General features: G+C 42.3%; 1 protein-coding gene across 4 annotated transcripts in view; it reads left to right on the top strand.

The window, feature by feature from the left end:
* Window positions 1-22,005, top strand: part of TTF2 (transcription termination factor 2) — a 186,546-nt gene that overhangs the window by 146,335 nt on the left and 18,206 nt on the right. For all 4 annotated transcript variants that reach the window (XM_085620975.1, XM_085620976.1, XM_085620977.1 and 1 more), the window contains exons 19-22: window positions 12,698-12,868; window positions 14,663-14,721; window positions 15,064-15,217; window positions 21,472-21,554. In XM_085620975.1, the coding sequence (XP_085477101.1) occupies window positions 12,698-12,868; window positions 14,663-14,721; window positions 15,064-15,217; window positions 21,472-21,554 (467 nt within the window). The remainder of the gene's footprint in view (window positions 1-12,697; window positions 12,869-14,662; window positions 14,722-15,063; window positions 15,218-21,471; window positions 21,555-22,005) is intronic.

Below are 22,005 nucleotides of genomic sequence, written 5' to 3'. Positions count from 1 at the left end.
TCTCCAGGATTCCACGTATCCTGTCCATGCTGCGACTGCGCTAGTGATGCTGTCAGTATGAGTTACTGAAAATGGTAAACTCATTTAGAATATTAGAAATGCATGAATGCGTGGGACGCGCGAAACAAGATGGCCGCCGCATAGCGAGCTCCGACGCTTTCTCGCCCGTTTTTCGACCAAAAACGACGATTCCTGTCAGTTTTGCGGCGCAAATGAGGTCGCTTGGCTTGTAGGGCCCATACCTGTGGAATGCTGTGATTTTCTTGTGATTTGGACGGTGTTGAGGCGTTTCTTCGTACCCAGCCTCTGCTTCCAGTTCTGCCTTCAGGTACTCCCAGCTTTGTCTGTCAGGGGGCAGAGCAATTCTTCAGGAAAGGGCCTGGCTTGGGCCTAGCCACTCCCATAGCCCATTATAGCTGCTGCACCAGCTCTAATAGGGATTTTCTCACTGCTGCAGTATTTTTTTCTTTAATTTTCTTGCTCTTTTGCTGTTATTTTTGAAGACTCTTTATTTTATTTTATTTTTTTATTATTCTTCTACTTTTGAAATTAATACAACATGGATAATAGAAATATTCATCCTAAAAGGAAGCAGCAGGTTTCACCTCCGCCAATTAAATCAAAGGCGGTAGAGTCAGCAGAACCTTCATTATCCTTAATTTTAGAGGAAATTCAAGCGCTTCGTGTCAACACAGATTCTATTGCCTCAGATTAAAAATGTTCGAAAGGAAATGGCGAGTCTGTCAATGAAAATCTCTGATAATGCAATTAAAATCCAAGATAATCAGGCTAAGCTTGCGACTTTCACTCCACTGGTAGCGAAAATATCACTTTTGTCTGCCCGACTTCTAGAGATGGAAAATCGTAACAGACAATACAACTTACGCATTTTTAATTTACCAGAGGATGTGGAGGGTGGCAACTGTAGATTGTATTTGGAAAATCTGATTCCTTGCCTTCTACAAATTAAATTTCCAGAAAAAATTTGAGATTGACAAGGCCCATAGAATTCCTTCACATCGCAATCCTCCGCATACCAAACCTCATCAAATGATCTTCAAAGTCCTCAGGCATCATCATTTGGTTTTGATTCGGAAGGCAGCACATGAGATTCCCCTCCTTGATGGTCAATGGGAATAAAATTTTTATTCATCAAGACTTTGCTAAGGAAACAGTCTCAATTCGCGAGGAATTTACTGCTCTTCGCTCTCAACTGCGAAGTTTTGGGTTCAAATATGGTCTTTTTGACCCTTCAACAATGCGTATCTGGAAGGACAATCTTTCAAAATAGTCCTGATGACTTGCGTCAGTTTTTGGATCAGCGTTCACAGCATTCCATGGATACTCATGACTCTAATACTTGATTATGGCTAATTTACGTATTTTCTGACAGATTAATGGTTTATTACCACATTGGGCATCAACGGCTTGGTCATGCTTGTAAAGCGTATGTATGTATGTATGTATGAGAGTTCTTCTATAGCGCTCGACTTACCCTTGGGCATCTCGGCGCTTGCATTGGGAACCCGTCCTGGTTATTCCCTGTGAGATAACCCGTACTGGGCATCCCCAAGGTGAAAGCTAGGCATCCCGCCGCGGGGGGGCCGTTGTGGAGATTAAGCAAGCTTGTTGCCCAGAGCTGCATAGTGTGAACTCGTGCTTAGAGTGGGCACCGAAGCGAGAATTATCGAGTCCGTGGACAATTGGGCTCCGGACCCTGCCGCGTCGGGAATCGAACCCTGGTCCCGGGTCTGACCTCTGCTTCAGGGTATGCCTCCTCTAACCAGTGAGCTACACTTCTCCACGTGCGTTTCATCCTTGATATTTTTTTACCCTGTTTGTCGTTCTCTCCTTTTTAAAAATTGTTCCTGTCCTTTCACTAGTTCTGGAGCTACTATTTTCTCTTATTATTGTTCTTTTTCTTTTTCTCCTCTTCTTGATTTTTATTTTATTTTATTTTTTCACTATTCATTATGGCTAATTTCTACAACATTAAAGTGGTTTCACTAAATGTTAAAGGTTTACGTCATCCAGTTAAGCGTACAAAATTTTTAGATTATTTAGGTAGTTGTACGGCAGATATTTGTTTTGTTCAAGAGACTCGTATAGATGACAAAATCTTAAATTATATGAAGAAGAAATGGGTTGATACTATTGTTTCATCACCTGCTATTGGTAAAAAAAATGGTGTGGCTATTTTCGTTGCAAAAAAATTGCATTGCCAAGTCTTAAGTAAAATTTCGGATGCGAATGGAAGATATATTGTAGCTAAAATTTAAAATTCATGATTCAGTCATATTTTTACTCAATGTTTATGGTCCTACTGCAGATGACCCTCTTTTTTGGTCTAATATTACCACTGAGGTTCTAAAGTTGGGTAAAGTTCCTTTAATTGTTGGAGGTGACTTCAATGTTATTGCTGACCCATTATTGGATAGGATATCTAGTACTAAATTTCGCCCTCCTAAGGTTTTTCATGCTTTTAAATCATTTATTCATACCACCCCAAGTTAGTTGACATTTGGCATTTGCATTTTCCTACAGAGAAATGCTTTACATTTTTTTCGAATCCACATAATTCGCATTCTAGAATTGATTATTTTTTAATCTCCACGCAACTAGTCCAATCTGTAAAGACTCCTAAAATTGGTAATATTGACGTCTCAGATCATGCCTTGATTTCTTTTGTTCTGAATTTAACTTCAACTTTTACAAACCAAACTAGATGGCGTATGAATACTGGAATTGTTCTTGATGAACATAATAAGCCTAAAATCTTAAATGCCATTCAAGATTATTTTTTACTCAACCCTGAAGGATCCACTTCTATGGTCAATAGATGGGACGCCTTTAAAGCTTACATTAGGGGTGTAACTATTTCAATTATGGCCTACGAAAACAAAACATTCAATGCACATATCAGAAGTTTGGAAAAACAAATTGCGAAATTTGAAAGGCTTTTTATTTCGTCAAATGATCCCCAATTCAAAGTCAAGCTACAAAAACTTCGATATGACTTTAACTCAATCCTTAGTACAAGAGCTGGCATCCAAATTTCTAATTCGAAGGCTAAATTCCGTTTTAATGCCAACAGATCTGGAAAGCTTTTAGCTAATTATTTACGTATTAAAAAAAAGATAGAACGCAAATTACCTCAATTCATGGCCCTAATGGTAAAATTGCGATATCTCATAATGATATTGTTAAGGAATTTTGGGATTTTTACTCTACTTTATATAATAAGCCTGATGTTCATGATCACCTCCTTACTGGACTCTTTTTTTTTTTTATTTTATTTTTTTTTTTATTTTAAATACATGTGATTTGCCCAAAATTTCACAATCGGATAGGCTTGGGCTAGATTTACCCATTACTGCAGATGAAATTTTAACTGCCATTAAATCCATAAAAAAAAAAAAAAAATCCCCTGGCCCAGATGGTATCCCAGCTGAGTTTTATAAAGAGTTCCAGTCCCAACTTCTGCCTTATTTATTTCAACTTTTTACTTTTTTTGGTTCTTCAGGAACGATCTCAGGTTCTTTTACTGATGCTTTAATTATTGTACTTCCCAAACCAGATAAAGACCCCACTCTTGTTTCAAATTATCGTCCTATTTCATTAATTAATCAAGACTGTAAATTGTATGCTAAAATGCTTGCTTCTAGATTGGCCCCTGTATTAGATTCTATTATACATCTTGATCAATCCGGTTTTATGAAGAATAGATATTCTACAAATAACACAAGAACCTTATTACACGTTATTGAACAGAGTTCCACTTTAATTTCCCCCGCAGGTATTTTGGCTTTGGATGCAGAGAAAGCTTTCGATAAAATCCATTGGCAATTTTTATTTCAAACCTTATTTAATTTTGGTACTTCGTTTATACGCATGATTTCTGCTCTGTACTATGCCCCTACTGCTCTTTTATTTATCAATGGCCAAGTGTCTTGTCAGTTTTCTCTTTTTAGAGGCACAAGACAAGGATGTCCCCTCTCTCCACTTTTATTTCTTATTGGAATTGAACCTTTCCTTACTCATATAAGAAAATGTGTTAATATTAAAGGTATTAAGATTAAGGATGTTAATATCACAACTTTAGCTTATGCTGATGATGTGTTATTTATTAGTGATCCTATATCATCAATGCCTTCCTTATTAGAAATTATTGCAAAATACTCCATGGTTTCTGGTTATAAACTTAACATTAATAAAACTGAATTTTTCCCCTTAAACATCTTTTATACTCCTGATATGTTACCCATGACCGATATTATTTGGCAAAAAAGATAAATTAAAATATCTTGGGATTTTATTTTCCTCCTCCATAAAAGTAACATTAAATAGTAACTTTATTCTGAATTATATCAAAGATAAAACGTCTAAATGGTCTGGTCTTCACTTCACCTCTCTTGGTGGGGTAGAATGGACTCCATTAAAATGACTATTGCTCCTAAAAATTGTTATACCCTTGCTATGATTCCTATTCAATTTCCATTACAATTCTATAAAGATATTGATAGACTTCTCTCCAAATTTCTCTGGAACAATAAATCAACTCGTATTGGTTATAAAAAATTAAAAATACCCAAATGCAATGCTGGATTTGGCTTGCCTGACTTTTTTCTCTATCACAAAGCATTTATACTGAAACAAAGTTCCATATCGTTTACTCCTTCCTCTTTGAATAACCGTCCTACTTGGCTTCATATAGAGCATTCTCTTGTGGATCCTTTTCCATTGACCACCTTGCTAACAATGTCTAACAGGTCAAAATATTTGCAAAAATCGGTTATCAAATCCACTAAACTCATTTTTAATGACCTGGATTAAAATTTTTTATCCCCCATGGTTTATACTGAAGATTTGTCATTATGGCACAGTAATGTTATTAAACTGAATAGAAATGTTAATTTTTGGACTTCTTGGATTAAAGCTGGTATCTTTTATCTTAAGGATATTTATTTCGACAATGTTTTTATTTCTTTTGAAGCTTTACAAACGAAATTTAGTTTACCTCAATCTGATTTTATTAAATTTGAGTCTTTATGTAATTCAATTTTAGATTTCTTCCCACATGGTATTCCGTTTAATGTTAAAGCAGATTTAGCAATATATATTCGAACTATCTCTACGTCCTCGCATACTGTATCTATTTTATATAAAAAATCATCTAATTCTATAGGAAACAATTTAAATATAATTTCAACGTTTTGGAATGCTGAGCTTTCACTCTCTTTGTCCAACGATACTTGGAAGATTATTTGGCTTAATAGTATTTCAGGCGGGATACCTGTTTCGCTTTACCAAACCAATTTTTATATTTTATTCAATTGTTTATGGACCCCCAGTACGTTTATTTCGTGCTAAACTGCTGCAAGACGACATTTGTTGGCATTGTAAATTACTTCCTGGATCATTACAACATATGCTTTTTGATTGTCCATTAATTTTTAAATTTTGGTCTGATGTTTGGGATATTGTACAACAAATATTTCATATCCATGACGTTATTTCTTACAAAATGTTAATATGTAAATCTGTTGGTCTTTTGCATAACTTAACTGAATTAGAAGGTAAATTGTTTAATTTCCTAATATCAGCTGCTTTAAAGTCCATTACATTTTGCTGGAAGGATATTTCGTCATTATCAGTTCATGCTTGGTGGTCATGGGTCATTTTTACAAGAAGAGGTGCTCAATTATCCATGAATGGGATTAATCATAGCTCTAATTTGTTTCCCTCTTTTTGGTTACCTATAGATGTATATTTATCTCTATAATTGTATATTTATACTTGATATACCGTTTTACAGTCATTTTACTTAATTCTTATATGATGAATGTAGCTCTATTTTCTCATAAGTTGACATTGTAATTATTCATGGCTCCCTCCCTTCCTTTTTCGTTTATCTTCCCTCTTTCATTGATTATCTAGACATCTATACCTATTGTATTTTATTGTTGCTTTTGAAATTTTATATAGGTATTTTCGCTTATGGCTAAAAAAAATCTGTATTGTCTGTATATGTTCATTATTATGAAAATGTAATAAAACATTTTGAACTTAAAAAAAAAAAAAAAAAAAAAGAAATGCATGAATGCAACATAGAGAACCCCACTCCTTCTCTGATGTCACGAGGTCCGCAGCAACAGTTTTTTCACATGCAACGGAATTGTGATGAGCATATGTCGTTCTTCCTTACCCATTTGCATGCTAAGGCTGTCTCCTCCAACTATTTTCACCTGTTCTGTTCCATAGCTCCACTGACTTTAAAAACATTTTTTGTTTTCTCATAAACTTGGCTGTTAAAGCCAATGTCCTCATTTTTCATTGAGCTAAAGAAATTCTCTGTTCACCCCACATACATTCCAGTGTTTAAAGAACAGGTTTTTTGTTACATATACACAGAGTACGAAGCATTCCGAGAAATAAAAATTGTGCTTCCTAAGCTGAGAATTGGCACCACTTCTCATCCATTCATTAGCATAGTGGCTAACCCGCCTTCCAGCATTCGGAGTTAATTTTCCCTGCTCATGCTTATTGAGGGTTAAAGCCATCAAAGGGTATTTTCAGTTGTGCTTCATGACGAGAGCAAAGATATTAATCATGTTACATTTTCATGACCAATACCTCTTAAAACGTTTTGGAAGGTATCTGTGGTCTCCAACAAAATGTCTTCTAGATTTATGAAGGTGATTCAAATTCAATGGCCGCTGCACCCAATCTGGGATCTATTCCTGTAAGGCCAAGTGTTCAGGATGTTGGGACCGATATACAGAAATGCAAATCGGCAGAGATCTGCCTTTCATTTATTGCCTCCCGTCGCCTATGATTAGCCATAGGTGTTTGACATTTTCACTGTGTAGGATCTGGTTTGCTGGCCCTGAATCCAGTGTGCTTCCCTGTGAGAAAGTGGCTCTGTATATACTGTTCCCAAATAGGTACAGTGTGCACAGAGTCCACAGTCCCCAGAGGTTTGGCAGAGGCTAAAGTTAGATATAACCTTACTCTCTAAAGTGGTAGCTTGGTTGAGCAGTAAGGCAGTATCAGAGGACAGTGTAAAGCATTTGTTGTACACACTCAGCCAGCAAATGGTCTCACACACTCAATAACTGAACTCTAGGCCAATGGTTTATATATAAAAAATATATACTTGTTTATTTTAGAACCAACAATGGGTATTAAAATCTACTTTCTCAGAATGAGATGCTGTAGGTAATTACTTTTGCAATATGCAATTGACTTTTGTAAATAATTACAAATTGATGCAATAGGCAACACAATTCTAAACACAATAATGCATTGAGTTCAATGGAAGTTTCAAGTTCTTTGCAATAGATTACCTTTAGACTACTTTTGGAATTCCAGGTCTGGATCCTAGATTCAGTCCTGGGACAGTACTCAGAAACAAGTGATAAAAGTCGACTTAATTACTGTGGTGATTTTTAGATAATATTTTGCTATTTTAAAAGTTGACACTTAGAAAATATTTTATAGAAAACAGTCAATGATTCCCTATGGCAATAATTTCATGTTGCAGGTATAGTATGTTCTCTTTACTTTTGTAATCCAGTACTGGGTGCCTAGACTCAGTACTGGGGTAACAAAAACAATGTCTCAACAGGGAAAGTGAATAAGGGGACCAATCAATACACAATTCAATCAAAAGCAAGGGAGGGACAAGAGAGACCAAGAGATTGAAAAAGAAAACAGATTTTATAGTTAAATACAGAATTGGTATGTATAATTTAGAATAACCATAACAAACATATGTGCACTGACAGTGAAGTGAACAAGTGAACGACGCAGTGACATAAGTGTTAAAATGACAACAAGGTGCGGCAAAATAATTCAAATAAATTCAGGGTCGAGGAGGAATATATACAATGAACAATTCGCACATAATCTTTAGGGTCACAAAAGACCCTTTAGTTAGCCGCAAATAATGCTGTCCGGTCGACGACGTTTCAACCTCCTTGCGTTGAGGTCATCATCAGGACTATGGTTATTGAAATATTTAAAAATACCTGTGTACGGGGTTAATTAATTCACCACCTCATGGCTGAATGCAGGAAGGTGTAGGACAAATAAATCTAGTCCGTCAAATGAGGAGGGTATCTTTAGGTGTCTATAAATGACACAGGAAAGATGCAGGCCCACAAAAAATACCTTGAAGCATAGGAGTTGCTGTATTGTAATCAGCAATCAGGGTTCTAATTGTGAATCTGGCAATCAAGTATGGAGAAAGCACGAAGCATCCAGCGGTGAAAATCCGTGGCTTTGAGTGAATCAGCGCTTGAAATGGGCTTATCAAATAGCCGAAAACCGGATCAATCCAGGAAGGGCCAAACAATCGAAACGAGTAAAACCCTAAAGTTTATGTGCGAATTGTTCATTGTATATATTCCTCCTCGACCCTGAATTTATTTGAATTATTTTGCCGCACCTTGTCATTTTAACACTTATGTCACTGCGTCGTTCACTTGTTCACTTCACTGTCAGTGCACATATGTTTGTTATGGTTATTCTAAATTATACATACCAATTGTGTATTTAACTATAAAATCTGTTTTCTTTTTCAATCTCTTGGTCTCTCTTGTCCCTCCCTTGCTTTTGATTGAATTGTGTATTGATTGGTCCCCTTATTCACTTTCCCTGTTGAGACATTGTTTTTGTTACTACATTTACCCGGTCTCAGCTGGGTGAACGGGCTTGCTCCTGTTTTTCTTGTTAGACTCAGTACTGGGACCTTTATCCAAAACAGGTAAGTAATTAAGTTTTCAGAAATTATACGATTTTGAAAGAATATTTAAAGTTTTCAGAAATTGACAGAAGAAATTTGACAAAGTCAATGATTTCCAATGGGAGAAAATTGGGTTACTGGCAAGTACAGTTGTAAGTATTTTTCTGAGTCCGTGCTGGGCACCAAGATCCAGCACTGGGAGCTCACCTAATAGCAGGTGAGTATTTTCGTTTTCGTAACTCGGGTGATTTTTGGTGAATATTTTAAGTTTTGAAAAGTCCACACTTAGAAGAAATTTCAGGAAAAACCAGTCCATGTTACCCTATGCAGAAAATTATCGGTTTAAAGGTAAGTACTCAACTGGCAGAGTTAAGGTTCTGGGCATAGACTCAGGGGTCTCCCAGGGTCAGGTAGGTACAGTTGGTTCACCCTCAGCGGCACAAGGGCGGCCGGGTGCAGAGAAAGTTAGGCCCACTGTTATCCTATGAGTGGTAGGGGGACCTTGGTTGGTGGCTGCTGGCTAGCAGGCCACGCGGCTGTGGGAGCTGGGCTCCTGGTCACTTACTCGGGGCAAGTGTGGAAGTGGAGGTGTAGAGGTTGTACGGACAGGGCCACTCGGGCGGCTGGGTGCAGGGTGCTTTTGAGCCTTCGGGTGCTCAATTGATTTAAATGGGAAAGCTCCGGTTTAGAAAAAGACTGCAAGCTCGGGGACGAAGATTCTTCAGGTGCCACCACCACTTCGAGAGGTAAGTTGGGTAGTTGGAGGATAGGTAGGTACCCCGGGATTGGGCACATTGGGCCGTGGGGCGCCGGGTGCAGGGGTGCCTTTTGGTGTCGGGAAATCTTACCCTCTGTTGATCGCGGTTGGGGGAGGCACTGGGTTCTGAGGCTGCAGGCTTCTTCAGGAGTGTCGGAGGTCCTTGGGTGCCGGACTCGGGGGTCACAGTCGCCGTTGGGTCGTCCTCGTGGTCTTTGTTCACTCCAGCTCTGGCCAGGCTTGGCGGGTGCAGAGTGTGCTGGGTTCGCGGTTCCGGGCTGCTGCCAGGGATTAGAAGTAGATTTTGAGTAGAGCCTCTACTCATGGGAGTCCCAGGGGACTTAGAGTCAAAAGGTAGCCAGGTCCTCCGGGGTTTGTGAGGTTGCTGGTCACAAGAGATGCCGGGTTGGAGCATGAGCAGGTTCGAGGGTCGACAGGCCGGTAGGGCTGGGGCCAAAGCAGTTGGTGTCTTCCTCTTCTTAGCAGCTGCAGGGCAGGTCTTCTTTCTTCTAGCTCTTCTTCGGATTTTGGAATCTGGAATCTGGGGAAGGAAGGTTCAGGGTGCCCCTAAATCCTAGATTTAGGGGCGTTACAGGTAGGTGAAGGGCAGGGACCAATGGGTCCCTGTCCTGGGGTGGGTATACCCCCTATCCTGCCTCTCTCCTGTGGGAGGGGGGCAGTAGCCTAATCCTGATTGGGCAGGGCTTCCCATCTTCAAGATGGCGAGAGCCCGGAGATGTGCTTCACCTCACCTCCCCCACCTGAGGGGTGGGGTTGGCAGGCTGGCACATCCCCTGTCCTTATTTGGGGTTTCCGGCCAAGCTCCCTGCCAGAGTGGGGGGTTGCAGTGGCCTGGGGAAGCTCACAGAGGCGGCATGCCTTTGAAGCTTCCCCCTGCCCATCCTGGGGGAGGAGATTTAGCACCTCGCCCAGGATGTGCATTGTTGCAGGCCCAGGAGAGCAGGGGCTCTCCTACCCAGGGGTCCAGCAACATGTCGGCTGTGTGGCGGCCTAGGCAGCCTCAGAACAGACGTGGATTGAAGGTTAGGTTTTAGGGGGCATCTCTAAGATGCCCTCTGGGGTGCTTGGTACATTAAACCCGCACTGATGCCAGTGTGGGATTTCATGTGCTGAGAAGTTTGATACCAAACTTCTCAGTCTTCAGTGTTGCCAATATGGTGCTGTGGAGTTTGTGTTTGATGAGCTCTCAGCACCATGTGCTCTTAAATGGCAGCACTGCACTTACAGTGCCCAGGAATGGACCTGGGTACTGTAGGGGTGCAGGGTTCCTGCTCCTGTGCCCACACAACTGGCATAGGGCACCCAGCTAGAGGGGTGGCTGATGTATGCCATGGCAGTGTAGGTGGTGGGCATGGCACACAGGGATGTGTGCCATGTCGACTTTGTTTTGTCTTGTTCCCAGACACTCAGCCTGCAAGGGCAGTGTGTGTGTGTGTAAGGGTACAGGGCCGCTAAGGGTGGCACAATGAGTGCTGCAGCCCTTAGAGGCCTTCCCTGGTCACAAGGCCCTGGGTACCTAGGGTACCATTTACCAGGGGCTGACATGTGGCCAGGGTTTGCCAATTTGTGTTTTGTGTTTTAGGGATGGAACATAGGCCCTGGGCACCTGATTGGCAGGAGTCCAGGGAACACTCAGTCAAAGTACATTCAGAAATTCAGCAAAAAGTGGGGGCATACCATGCAAGAAAGATGGCACTTTCTCACACTCCCGTAGTCTCCAGCTGCTGGCAAGACTTTAGCTTCAAAATGTCACATTTTATGTGATCTTCCACCATCAAGCATCTAGCCCTTCTAGACTGTTCCTAGCTTGTCTAGTAGGAGTTTATCTAGTTTAGTTACTTTCCTCCCTTGTAGTCTTTGGAAAGAATTTCCCTTCTTTAAAGACATTGTGAACAAAGATTCCCTCTCAAAAGCAAGTGGCATGTTAAAGGCAAAGCCTAGAAACTGATTTTATCTAGAATCTGTCTCCTAAGTTGATATTTTGATGACATTTTGACTGTCGTTTAGGAACATCTTTGAAATTGTTATTATCTGGTTACTTTAAAGTAAGTCTCCACAAAAGTTAACCTTTTAGAACCGATCCTGTGTTCAAACGACTGAAAACTATGAACCTCAAAATTTTGAAAATCGACGGGCAACCTGCCATTTAATGGAATTGATGCATCAACCCAAAATACGCACCGCATGCCACCAGCACTATTTAGTGTGTTTAATAGCAGACATTGCCGAGATGAAGAAATGGAAGGTTGTCTTATATTTTGGCTACACACACAAATTATGGATGTTCAGATCCAGAGAGTCACCAGGATATCGAGATGCTCTCGTAAAATAAAAGCAGAGTGATCCAGTTGCTCCTTTGTCACCCCGTAAACCAAGCACAAAATAATGCACATGATTGCTATGAATTTCCAACCCAAAATCCAGAAAGATAAAGAGCTAATGCAAGTTTTTAAATAAAAACCATAATACGTGACCTGCAGTGAAACGCCACAATGTACGAAACACCCCTGTGAACATGAGCTGAGCAAAGGCAAAGATTGTGAGCTTTAAAATCCAAGGTGCATTTATTTGCACTTGTATTTTTTTATCTGAATATGTGCCCAGTATGCAAATACCAGTTTATAAACCCATTTTTAATGAGGGTTCGAAGTAGCTTTTTCCCTGGGTGGGATGGTACCTGTGGGATGCAATTTTGCTAATGTCATTTAAGTGAGTACAGTTACAAGTCTTCACCCCACAAGATCTGATGGTAGTTTGTAATGCTACTACAGAAGGCAAAACGGGTTGCCCCACAAAGGCCATCTGTAGGATAGTCCGAACTCATGGAAAAACTAACGACACTAGTTAGAAAATTGCAGGTTAGGGCTCACAAGGGAATATGCGTCGAACCCAGACTTGTATGATTGGTACAATTCTTAATGCTCTTGACCAGGTGGTGCCAATGCCACAGAACAAGGCTTGGCCTAAGAGGACACTTTGTAATCAAAACAGTTAAGTAACTTTTTCCTAAATAACACATCTAACGTGACAGGCAAGTAACTTCTTTTGTGTCCTCTGCAACACGGATCCCAACATATTCCTTACGATGGCAATTGTGAGTCACATCATTTACCACACTCCCGTACCTTTTGAGAATGATGATTTTGTGTTACTTCATTTCTGTCCTTTGTTAGACCCTGGACCAGCTGGAACTGAAGAATGAAGGCCTCACACTGTCCCTAGAGGAGCAGCTCAATGCACTGACCTTGTCCGAGCTCGAGACCCCTGATCCCAAATCCATGGTGTCCCTGAATGGCACCAGCTTCAAGGCCGACCTCTTTGAGAACACCCGAGAGAGCAGCAAGGTAGGGAATGAGGCCCATGTCCAGCGGTTTTACTCTGATTATTTGCGACGCGCATGTATTAATGGGTGAATGTGTATTTTGTTGTACGTTGGTTACTCCTTAAGAACAGCTTATAAAAACAATATATTTTCCTGCAAAAGCCATCCCCATAAAGCTGGAATAGGGCTGGAGACACCTAGCGGTCATCAGTGGGTAACTGGACTCATTCCCATTCATACATATAGTGCCCCATCTGAATGTTTAGAATCTCATCTCAATGTGGTATCTGTACATCGCACCCAGGACATCGATGGGCAGTTACAATGCATTAATACCTTACAGTAAGTGTGTATCGTAGGAGGAAACCTGCCCTTCCTCGTATATGCATAAACAGTACATATGCACAAGTGAGGGGGGAGGTGCCATGACTGACCAGTCACATCTGTGTATGTGGATTGTGCTGTGTTGTGCATGTACAACAATTAAAAACAAAACAGTGTGTAATCCTATCCAGAGCTAAAGGGGATAGACTCGTGCAGTAATCCAGAATCCCAACCAAGCTTTCTGTGTATCGCCCCAGTTGTTTTCTTCGGTCACTTGATTGTAGAACAGAATCTGCGATACAACAGTTGTTTTTTTCAGTTATTTACACTGTTAGGTGTTATTGATAAGAAACTTGACCTTAGCACTGTAATATACGAGTCAAAGTGCATTCATTAGTATACTTGTTCCAAGTAACAGGTTTTATTTGGCTATGTTTATTTCCATTTTGTGGTGTATATACAGTGCCTAATTTGAGCCGGTGGTTGCAAGTCGGGCCCACAGGCACTCATCAAAAATGATGAAAAAAAAATATGCTGAAGGCCGTGTAGGCGTCATATAATTTGCCACATATGTGACTTTCTACGTTTCCCACAGCTCTGCTGCTCTTGGAGCAATGCTCGATTCCCCATTACTGACTCCATTGCCAGGACTGGTAACAAAAGTGGACATTTCATTCCTTCTCCATTTTAATTTTCCACATGATTCCATTCACATACAGGATTTATCAAATGTTTGAGGATTTGTGGCACAGCCGATGTGCTTCTTCTCTTCCGCCCCGTCTTTAGTCGCTTGTGCCTATCCCAGTGAGGGATCACCTTTCGACCGTTCTTACAATAAGGCGTTATTATTTTGTTGGTGGCCAGTGCTTATAATTTCCTTTCCAACCCAGGTTAGCAATGGGACCTAGGGGAGAAGACTTAGCTGAAGGTCTAACAAAGCGCTGTCTTTAGCCAAGCAGAGGCTTAAGTTTGCCAATCTCAAATGATGGCACTATATACTCGGACCAGGGGATATTTTAATCTCTTGTAACGGCTCAAGTGAGACCCCCAAATGCGTTAGGAGAATGTGGGCCTTGTGCATATGCATGGAGGGTGCTCTGTTTTGCAACTTTATTGGGGGTTCAAATGATTTCTCAGACCTTGACTTGCTTAATAATTTTGTACCTTTACCCTAAGCTAATTTATTTTAAGCTTGTATTATCCATAAAAATACAATGGCAGCGTTTCTCTAATATTCGGTGGGTTCCTTGAATTGATAGCGAGGTGTTGGCTCTTCAGAGTCTTTGACAGATAAGACCCTGACCTAAAGCCTCAACATGCAGGGCAACTCCAAGGCTTCTCATACTAACCAGTCACTACTGCCACAGTCACTGGACACTTAACCCTATTTGTTAGTCTTTGTGTTATGTATGGATTGTTTTAGGATATGAATTGATTTATGTTGTGATTTTCTGTATATGTCCAGTAAAACGATGATGCATTTTGCTTCCAGATCTCATGTCTACTCTTGAAGCTTAAAGCAATCCGTAGCAGTCCAGAGGTTCAGAAGAGGTAACGCGCTCTTATTTCTGGTTGATGTTTTTTCAGTGGTGGCTGCATCCACTTTACATTGAAGAACGTGATATGCAAGGCATTTGTGGGGAGGCAGCAGGGATTGATGTGAAGCATCAGCCTTTGCCTGTGTGCGTCAGTTACCACGACGAGTGTGACTAGGTGGTCGTGGATATGTGTTCCGGTAGATCGGCACAGCTGGTCACGCTTCACTGGGCCAACTTTAATATCATTTAACAGCTTTTAGCATTTTTCCACATTTGTAGCCCTGCATCTTTTTTTTTTTATCTTTTTGGTTTTACATCTGGGTCTTCATTTAATCTCTGGTTCCTCCCTTCCTAGTGTCATTGTCTCCCAGTGGACCAGCATGCTGAAGATCGTTGCTGTTCACCTAAAGCGGATTGGCCTATCCTATGCGACCATCGATGGCTCTGTGAATCCCAAACTCCGAATGGACATGGTGGAGGAGTTCAACACCAATCCGAGAGGTCCCCAGGTAGGGTGTCTCACCCGCAGCCCTCCGTAACACGTCAGGTGTACACACCCACATATATGTGCATGGGTTTCGGGTTCAAAGATGGAGTGAATGGGCTCTACTAAATCCAAGGCATCGTTCTAGCAGAATATGAATGCTCAAAGAAGAGTCTCGAACAGCGTTACCTAATATGCAATGTTTGTAAAAGTGAAAGCAAAACTAGACCAAGCACTACTTTAAGGAGTCCTGCGCAGTAAAATGCAATAAACCTAAACTGTATACTTTGTGTTCTGGAGCTACCAGGGGGTTAGTTATTGTCATTGATGCCTAGTGATGGCCTGACTGAGGACCATATCTCTGGCCACACTTGATCAGACCAGTACCTGCCTCAAAGGGATGGCAAGGGATGGGTAAAGGAATGTGCTCCTGTTTGACATGGTCATCCCCACTTGTTGCCGTGTATAGATTCAATTTTGACAGAAGTGCACTGGGTTCCCGCTATCCAGGTCCCCGCTATCCAGGTCCTCCATGCCAGATCTCTACCCCTAAAACTGTACAATTGTTCCCCCAATTGGAAATACCTTTAGCACCCCCTGTAAGTTCCTAGTAAGTGTCACCCCTGGTCCCTAGGGCAAGGAGGATAAAGAGGGTCTCTAAGGGCTGCAGCACATATTGTGCCATCCTAAGGGGCCCCTCAGCAGCACCATCATGAAAACTGCCATTGCAGGCTGCATTCCATGGTGCAGAGAAAAGTGAAGACACTTCGCCTGCAGACACTGCATGCAGTACAGGTAAGTCACCCCTACAGCAGGCCTTTCAGCCCTAAAGTAGGGTGCACTATACTACATGTGAGAACCTTTCTGCATGAGCAGATATACCTCTGTGATGTCTAAGTCACTTCTTAGATATCACAAGTGAACCGGGAAGTCATCTTGAACATGTGCTGGACACTGGTATTTACGAATTCCCTAGCTACATGATGGCCTAACAACCTAGAATAAAGCCACACCGATTCCAGTGATGGATTTATTACTACATGCACCAAGACAAGGTGGGCTACCTGATGTGACCACAAAACTTAGATTTCCACCATCTTGGTTTTAGCTGATTTAGACTCACTGGTTAGGTTTTTGCCCAATTACCACAGGAAGTGGCCATATAGAGTGTAAACACCCTAAATGAGGTCTTGTATTGCTGGATGCTCGTCTTCATATGCTCCGTTGCAGGAGTGTCTAACCCAGCGGAGTTCACACGTCACTGGGCAATGGGAAGATCTAGTGTTGGAGTCCAGCATTCAGCTCAAAGTGCAGCGATGGAATACTAAGAACTTGTTACTGGTAAGTTTGTTTCTCGACCACCAGCGGCAAGTGAACATAACTAAAGACTCCTTCCTTACGGGTTTGAGAGCACATTTGTCACCTCCCAGATCGAGGCCAGTGGTCTTCTCCAGAACAAAGGCTGCACCTCAGTCTCCTAGAAGTGATGGTAGTTCTCTTAAGAGCTCAAAGCCTTTTACAAACTGATTGACGACAAACCAAGGCTCATTCAAACACATGACCACAATGTATGGCGTTCAAAAGCACGGTGGGGTAAAGCACACTCCTCTGCTGTCTTAGGTGGCTCAGACAATCTAGGACTGGATTATTTGCCATAACCAACTTCTTGAGGCAGAACATTTCCTGGGAAAGGACGACCACTGTACTGACCTGCACAGTATAATACATAATGCATGAACAAACGAGCAAGAGATCAATGCTCCAACCTCAACGCTATTTTTGACCTCCGTGTCCCTGATGGTCTATCTGTTTACATCGTACGAAAACACACAAGGCCATCTTGCATTTTGACACCTTAAGTCTTTGAGTTTAGGTGCCTTCAGCTTCCAGCAGATAGTACGCAAATTCTCAGACTCCCGTAAACCCACCATAGAGGATTTTTGCAGCCAGATGGAAATAGTTTGTCACCTGCTGCACCACAGTTAACAGGCAGCCCTTGGCGGCCTTGGTGCCAGACATTGTGCTCTATTTGTTGCACCTACAAAAGACCGACTTAGCGCGCACTACAGTAAGGGTACATTTAGTGGCTGTGGCAGCTTGCATGCAAATGACAGCACAAGTCCGGTTTCAAAATAAGAGTACTCAGACTTTATGGAAGGCCTTAAGAGTAATTACCTCCGGGTGCCACAAGTCCCTTTTTGGTATTGAAACATTCTTGCCCAGTTCATGTGGCCGCCCTCTGAGCAACAAAACTCTTGTCCACTGGAATTTGTATAATAGAACGTGGCCTCTTTTTTTGTTGCAATCCCTTCTCTTCAAAAAGTCTGAAATATGCAAACTCTAGCAATGGAGTAACCTTAAATCCAAGTGCACAAAGATTGGTTTGTCCTTGGAACCAACCCTAGTTTTCTGCCTACGGATATCTCTCAATTTTATGTCAATAGAACAATTAACTTGCCAATCTTTTTTCCACAACCTGAAACCGCTGCAGAAAGAGCTTTACACCCTCTCGTTGTCTAAAGAGCTCTTGTATTACACTGCCACGGCAAAAGCATTTAGAAAGACCAGTAGTAAAGTTACTCAGAAGTGTAACCTTACTCAAAAGTGCAGTTTGTGAATCAGGCCCATAAACATCAAAGCCATTAAATGTATATGATATAGAACCTTCTAAATAAAGTAAAGTTATCAAATCAATTACCTTGAAATGAAAAACATTTGATAGTGGTTTTTAAAACAAGACTGATGGGAACATCGCTGTTTTTTAGTGTGTAAATTGCACATATTCGGGGATTATGCGAGTGTACACGTATACACTGGGAGAAAGGTTAAACTGAAAACATAATTCAGCCTCTGATTTTATAGACACAGAATATTGTGTGCATGCAGACTACTTTATATAGGCATGACGGAGATGTACTAATGTGAGGTGGAAACAACCTCACTCAGATAAGACTCCAGAAAAATAGATTCAGAGGCCAACATTTTGTAGCAGAACCACATACTTTTTTATCAAACTAGAGAAGTCATCAGTCTGTTACAAAGAGATGGACGTGGTGGAGTCACAGAAGATGATTGGCAGACCGAAAACTACATTCGATTGACCAACTTGTTGCTTTAAATCCCCCAGGGCTTAAGGAGCCCCAAGACTTGATGTATTTTATTTCAAAAGGGTTCAACTACAATTCAAGTAAACTCCATACATTGGTGTAATGAGGAAACATATGCTGAACACACACTGGGCAAGACGCAACGAAAGAGGCTCAGATGTACATCGTGATGAATGTTTCTTTATCAGGGTGATTGGCCAGTGGACTGCGGTCCCAGCAGGAGAGCTGTTTTTTTGACAACGAGCTGAAATTGAAAGCAATTTACTTGATCGTAAAGGATTTCTTCACAACATTTGGGGAAAATGTGCAAATTGTAACTGACCGCGCTGCAGCCCTGTTCTGCTTGAACAAACCGGGTGGGGTGCGTTACGTATGTGTTAGCTAAAGCTCTTTGAATATATCACTGAATTTTGATCTGCCTACTCGCCTTTTAACCAGTCGTATAAACGTGCTAAAAGAGGCTCTCCGATTGAAGAGTGGGTGTTTACCAGCAAGGGGCTGACAGCAGTTTTCGTGTCCTAGGATTGGCCAAAGATAGATCTATTAGGGATTTCACAAAAAAGGAAATACAGGTTACTTTGTTCTGTCTGGTATCCTTGTGAGGGTTGTAGGAAGATGCTGTTTAGTTGGGTACGGCTTGCGCAATCCAGTGGCAAGAATCTGAGGGTATTTTGAAATATTAGAGAGTACAGTGCTCCAATCTTTAAGTGGACAAGAACAATGTGGTAGTCAAAACAGTTAATTTGTCAGCCTTAATGCCTAGAGGTCTAATATTGTCACACACTAGTTACTTAAGTCACTTTCATTCTGCCTGATGGGGCGCTCTCTACGAAGTCTATTTATGTTGGGCAGTGGAACTGTTTCGCCGCATATTAATCTAATCCGAGCTTTGATCCTTGCCAGGTGAATCATTGTGATGTACATTTTGCCTTTTCAATGGTTGAGGGCAAATTGTCTGACTTCTGGATTTACCTTCCTTTTTAAGTCCATTTTGATGGTTTGGTTTATGAAGCGGTTAAGTCGGAGGGCTTTACCATTTGTTTATACTGCTTCTAGGTTATCAGCCAAACTTTGCCTGCCCAATGTGGGTGGATTTGTGTGCTTGAGAATATGGACTGGGTTGTGTGTAAATATGCATGTGGATGTCTGGTGGCTTTTGGTGGCAGGAGCTGTTGGAACCAGCGATGGGTGACTTCTTGGCTAATATGGGGTCTATAGGAGGCAGGTAAGGAGTAGTTCTGTTCAGTACTTAGTTTGATGTGCAGGTCCAGTGTATCATGTTATGAAGTGCTGTATGCATGGTGATAGACCATTATAAGGCATATTGGTGCAATTATTTGTATGCAAGGTGGTCTCTCTAATGTGCTCCATTTGATGCGGTCTGATTGTTACCACTTGTGCCATATAATTAATTTCTTCTTGCTTGTAGGCATTTGAGTAGAACACGCATAGTCTTGACTCTTGCCTGACCTGTCTCCCTTCTCCAGTGCTTCACACATTTTGCAGCTATTGCCTGATTTAAAACTTATTGCGTGCTATTGATTTAATTCCATTTAGTCAACGCAGGCCTCTATCCAAGTTAATTCATTGCTTTTCGGTACAAGTTTCGCGTTTTTATTGCCATGTGTGGAATGCTGCTGCTGCATGGGCTGTGTGGAATGCTGCTGCTGCATGGGCTGTGTGGAATGCTGCTGCTGCATGAGCTGTGTGGAATGCTGCTGCTGCATCATGGGCTGTGTGGAATGCTGCTGCTGCATCATGGGCTGTGTGGAATGCTGCTGCTGCATCATGGGCTGTGTGGAATGCTGCTGCTGCATCATGGGCTGTGTGGAATGCTGCTGCTGCATCATGGGCTGTGTGGAATGCTGCTGCTGCATCATGGGCTGTGTGGAATGCTGCTGCTGCATCATGGGCTGTGTGGAATGCTGCTGCTGCATCATGGGCTGTGTGGAATGCTGCTGCTGCATCATGGGCTGTGTGGAATGCTGCTGCTGCATCATGGGCCGTGTGGAATGCTGCTGCGGCATCATGGGCCGTGTGGAATGCTGCTGCGGCATCATGGGCCGTGTGGAATGCTGCTGCGGCATCATGGGCCGTGTGGAATGCTGCTGCGGCATCATGGGCCGTGTGGAATGCTGCTGCTGCATCATGGGCTGTGTGGAATGCTGCATCATGGGCTGTGTGGAATGCTGCTTCATGGGCTGTGTGGAATGCTGCTGCTTCATGGGCTGTGTGGAATGCTGCTGCTTCATGGGCTGTGTGGAATGCTGCTGCTTCATGGGCTGTGTGGAATGCTGCTGCTTCATGGGCTGTGTGGAATGCTGCTTCATGGGCTGTGTGGAATGCTGCTTCATGGGCTGTGTGGAATGCCGCTTCATGGGCTGTGTGGAATGCCGCTTCATGGGCTGTGTGGAATGCCGCTTCATGGGCTGTGTGGAATGCCGCTTCATGGGCTGTGTGGAATGCCGCTTCATGGGCTGTGTGGAATGCTGCCGCTGCTTCATGGGCTGTGTGGAATGCTGCCGCTGCTTCATGGGCTGTGTGGAATGCTGCCGCTGCTTCATGGGCTGTGTGGAATGCCGCATGGGCTGTGTGGGATGCCGCATGGGCTGTGTGGGATGCCGCATGGGCTGTGTGGGATGCCGCATGGGCTGTGTGGGATGCCGCATGGGCTGTGTGGAATGCCGCATGGGCTGTGTGGAATGCCGCATGGGCTGTGTGGAATGCCGCTGCCGCATGGGCTGTGTGCAACGCTGCTGCATGGGTTACCTTGGAAGTAAAAGGGTGGGCTAACATCGAAGATTCTCTGAAGAGCTTTCATTGACTGCCAGCCTGATTTAAGGCAGTGTTGAAAAGGCTTTGCTTGTGCACAAGGTTCAGCACACCACTTACCCAGTGTACTTCGCAAATTATTATTTTTTTTAATTTAATTCTTTTTGCATTAAGTTTGTGAAAACTTGTGTGTTTTTCTTTTAAGTACAGCGTGAAGATGTTTGAACACATTAATGTATCACTCTTTATAAACACCTTTTCATCATTAAACAAGATCCCGTACTTGGTGCTTTGGGTTTCTTAGTTACCACTGTGCTAGTGTGTAGAGAATAGAGCTCGGGTCCAGCGCTTCATTTTCATGTGCTTTTTCTTCCTTGCTGAAAATTCCTTTTGTTGATAGGTTATGTTGGTGTCCCTCTGTGCTGGAGGCGTTGGCTTGAACTTGATCGGAGGCAATCACCTCTTCTTGCTGGATATGCATTGGTAAGAAAAGTTACCTTTCCCTCACACCTGAATGTATCTGTTTTAGCCTGGGAGGTTGCAGTGTGCAGTCTTCTGCATGAGCACGGTGGGCTCTAGCTTATTGCACTCCATGAATAATGGTGGAAGTCTGGAGAGGGGTTATGGGACCATACATCTAAGGGGTGGGGGCTCGGTGCTTTATGATGCCAAGCATAGCTCTCACGCTGACCATTGGTACTTCACCTGTGTGATAACCTTCTCAGAGCATCATGCTCTACTGCATTAGATATCTAGAATTACCAGAGACGTTCCTTCTAATGGTGACATGAAGCTGCTCTCTGCTCCCTTGATCGCCATTCCTTCTGCAAGTCTCAGAGTGTTTCAAGCTCTGTGAACCATGCACTGTTGATAATTTGGTCACGACAACTGAGACGCATCCTTCCATCCTCAGAGGTGTTGACCAAATTTCACC

Source organism: Triturus cristatus, chromosome 8 (genome assembly GCF_964204655.1).
Source record: "Triturus cristatus chromosome 8, aTriCri1.1, whole genome shotgun sequence".
Taxonomy (NCBI): Eukaryota; Metazoa; Chordata; class Amphibia; order Caudata; family Salamandridae; genus Triturus; species Triturus cristatus.
Note: the sequence above shows the minus strand (reverse complement) of the source record. Positions and strands in the feature narration are given on the sequence as shown.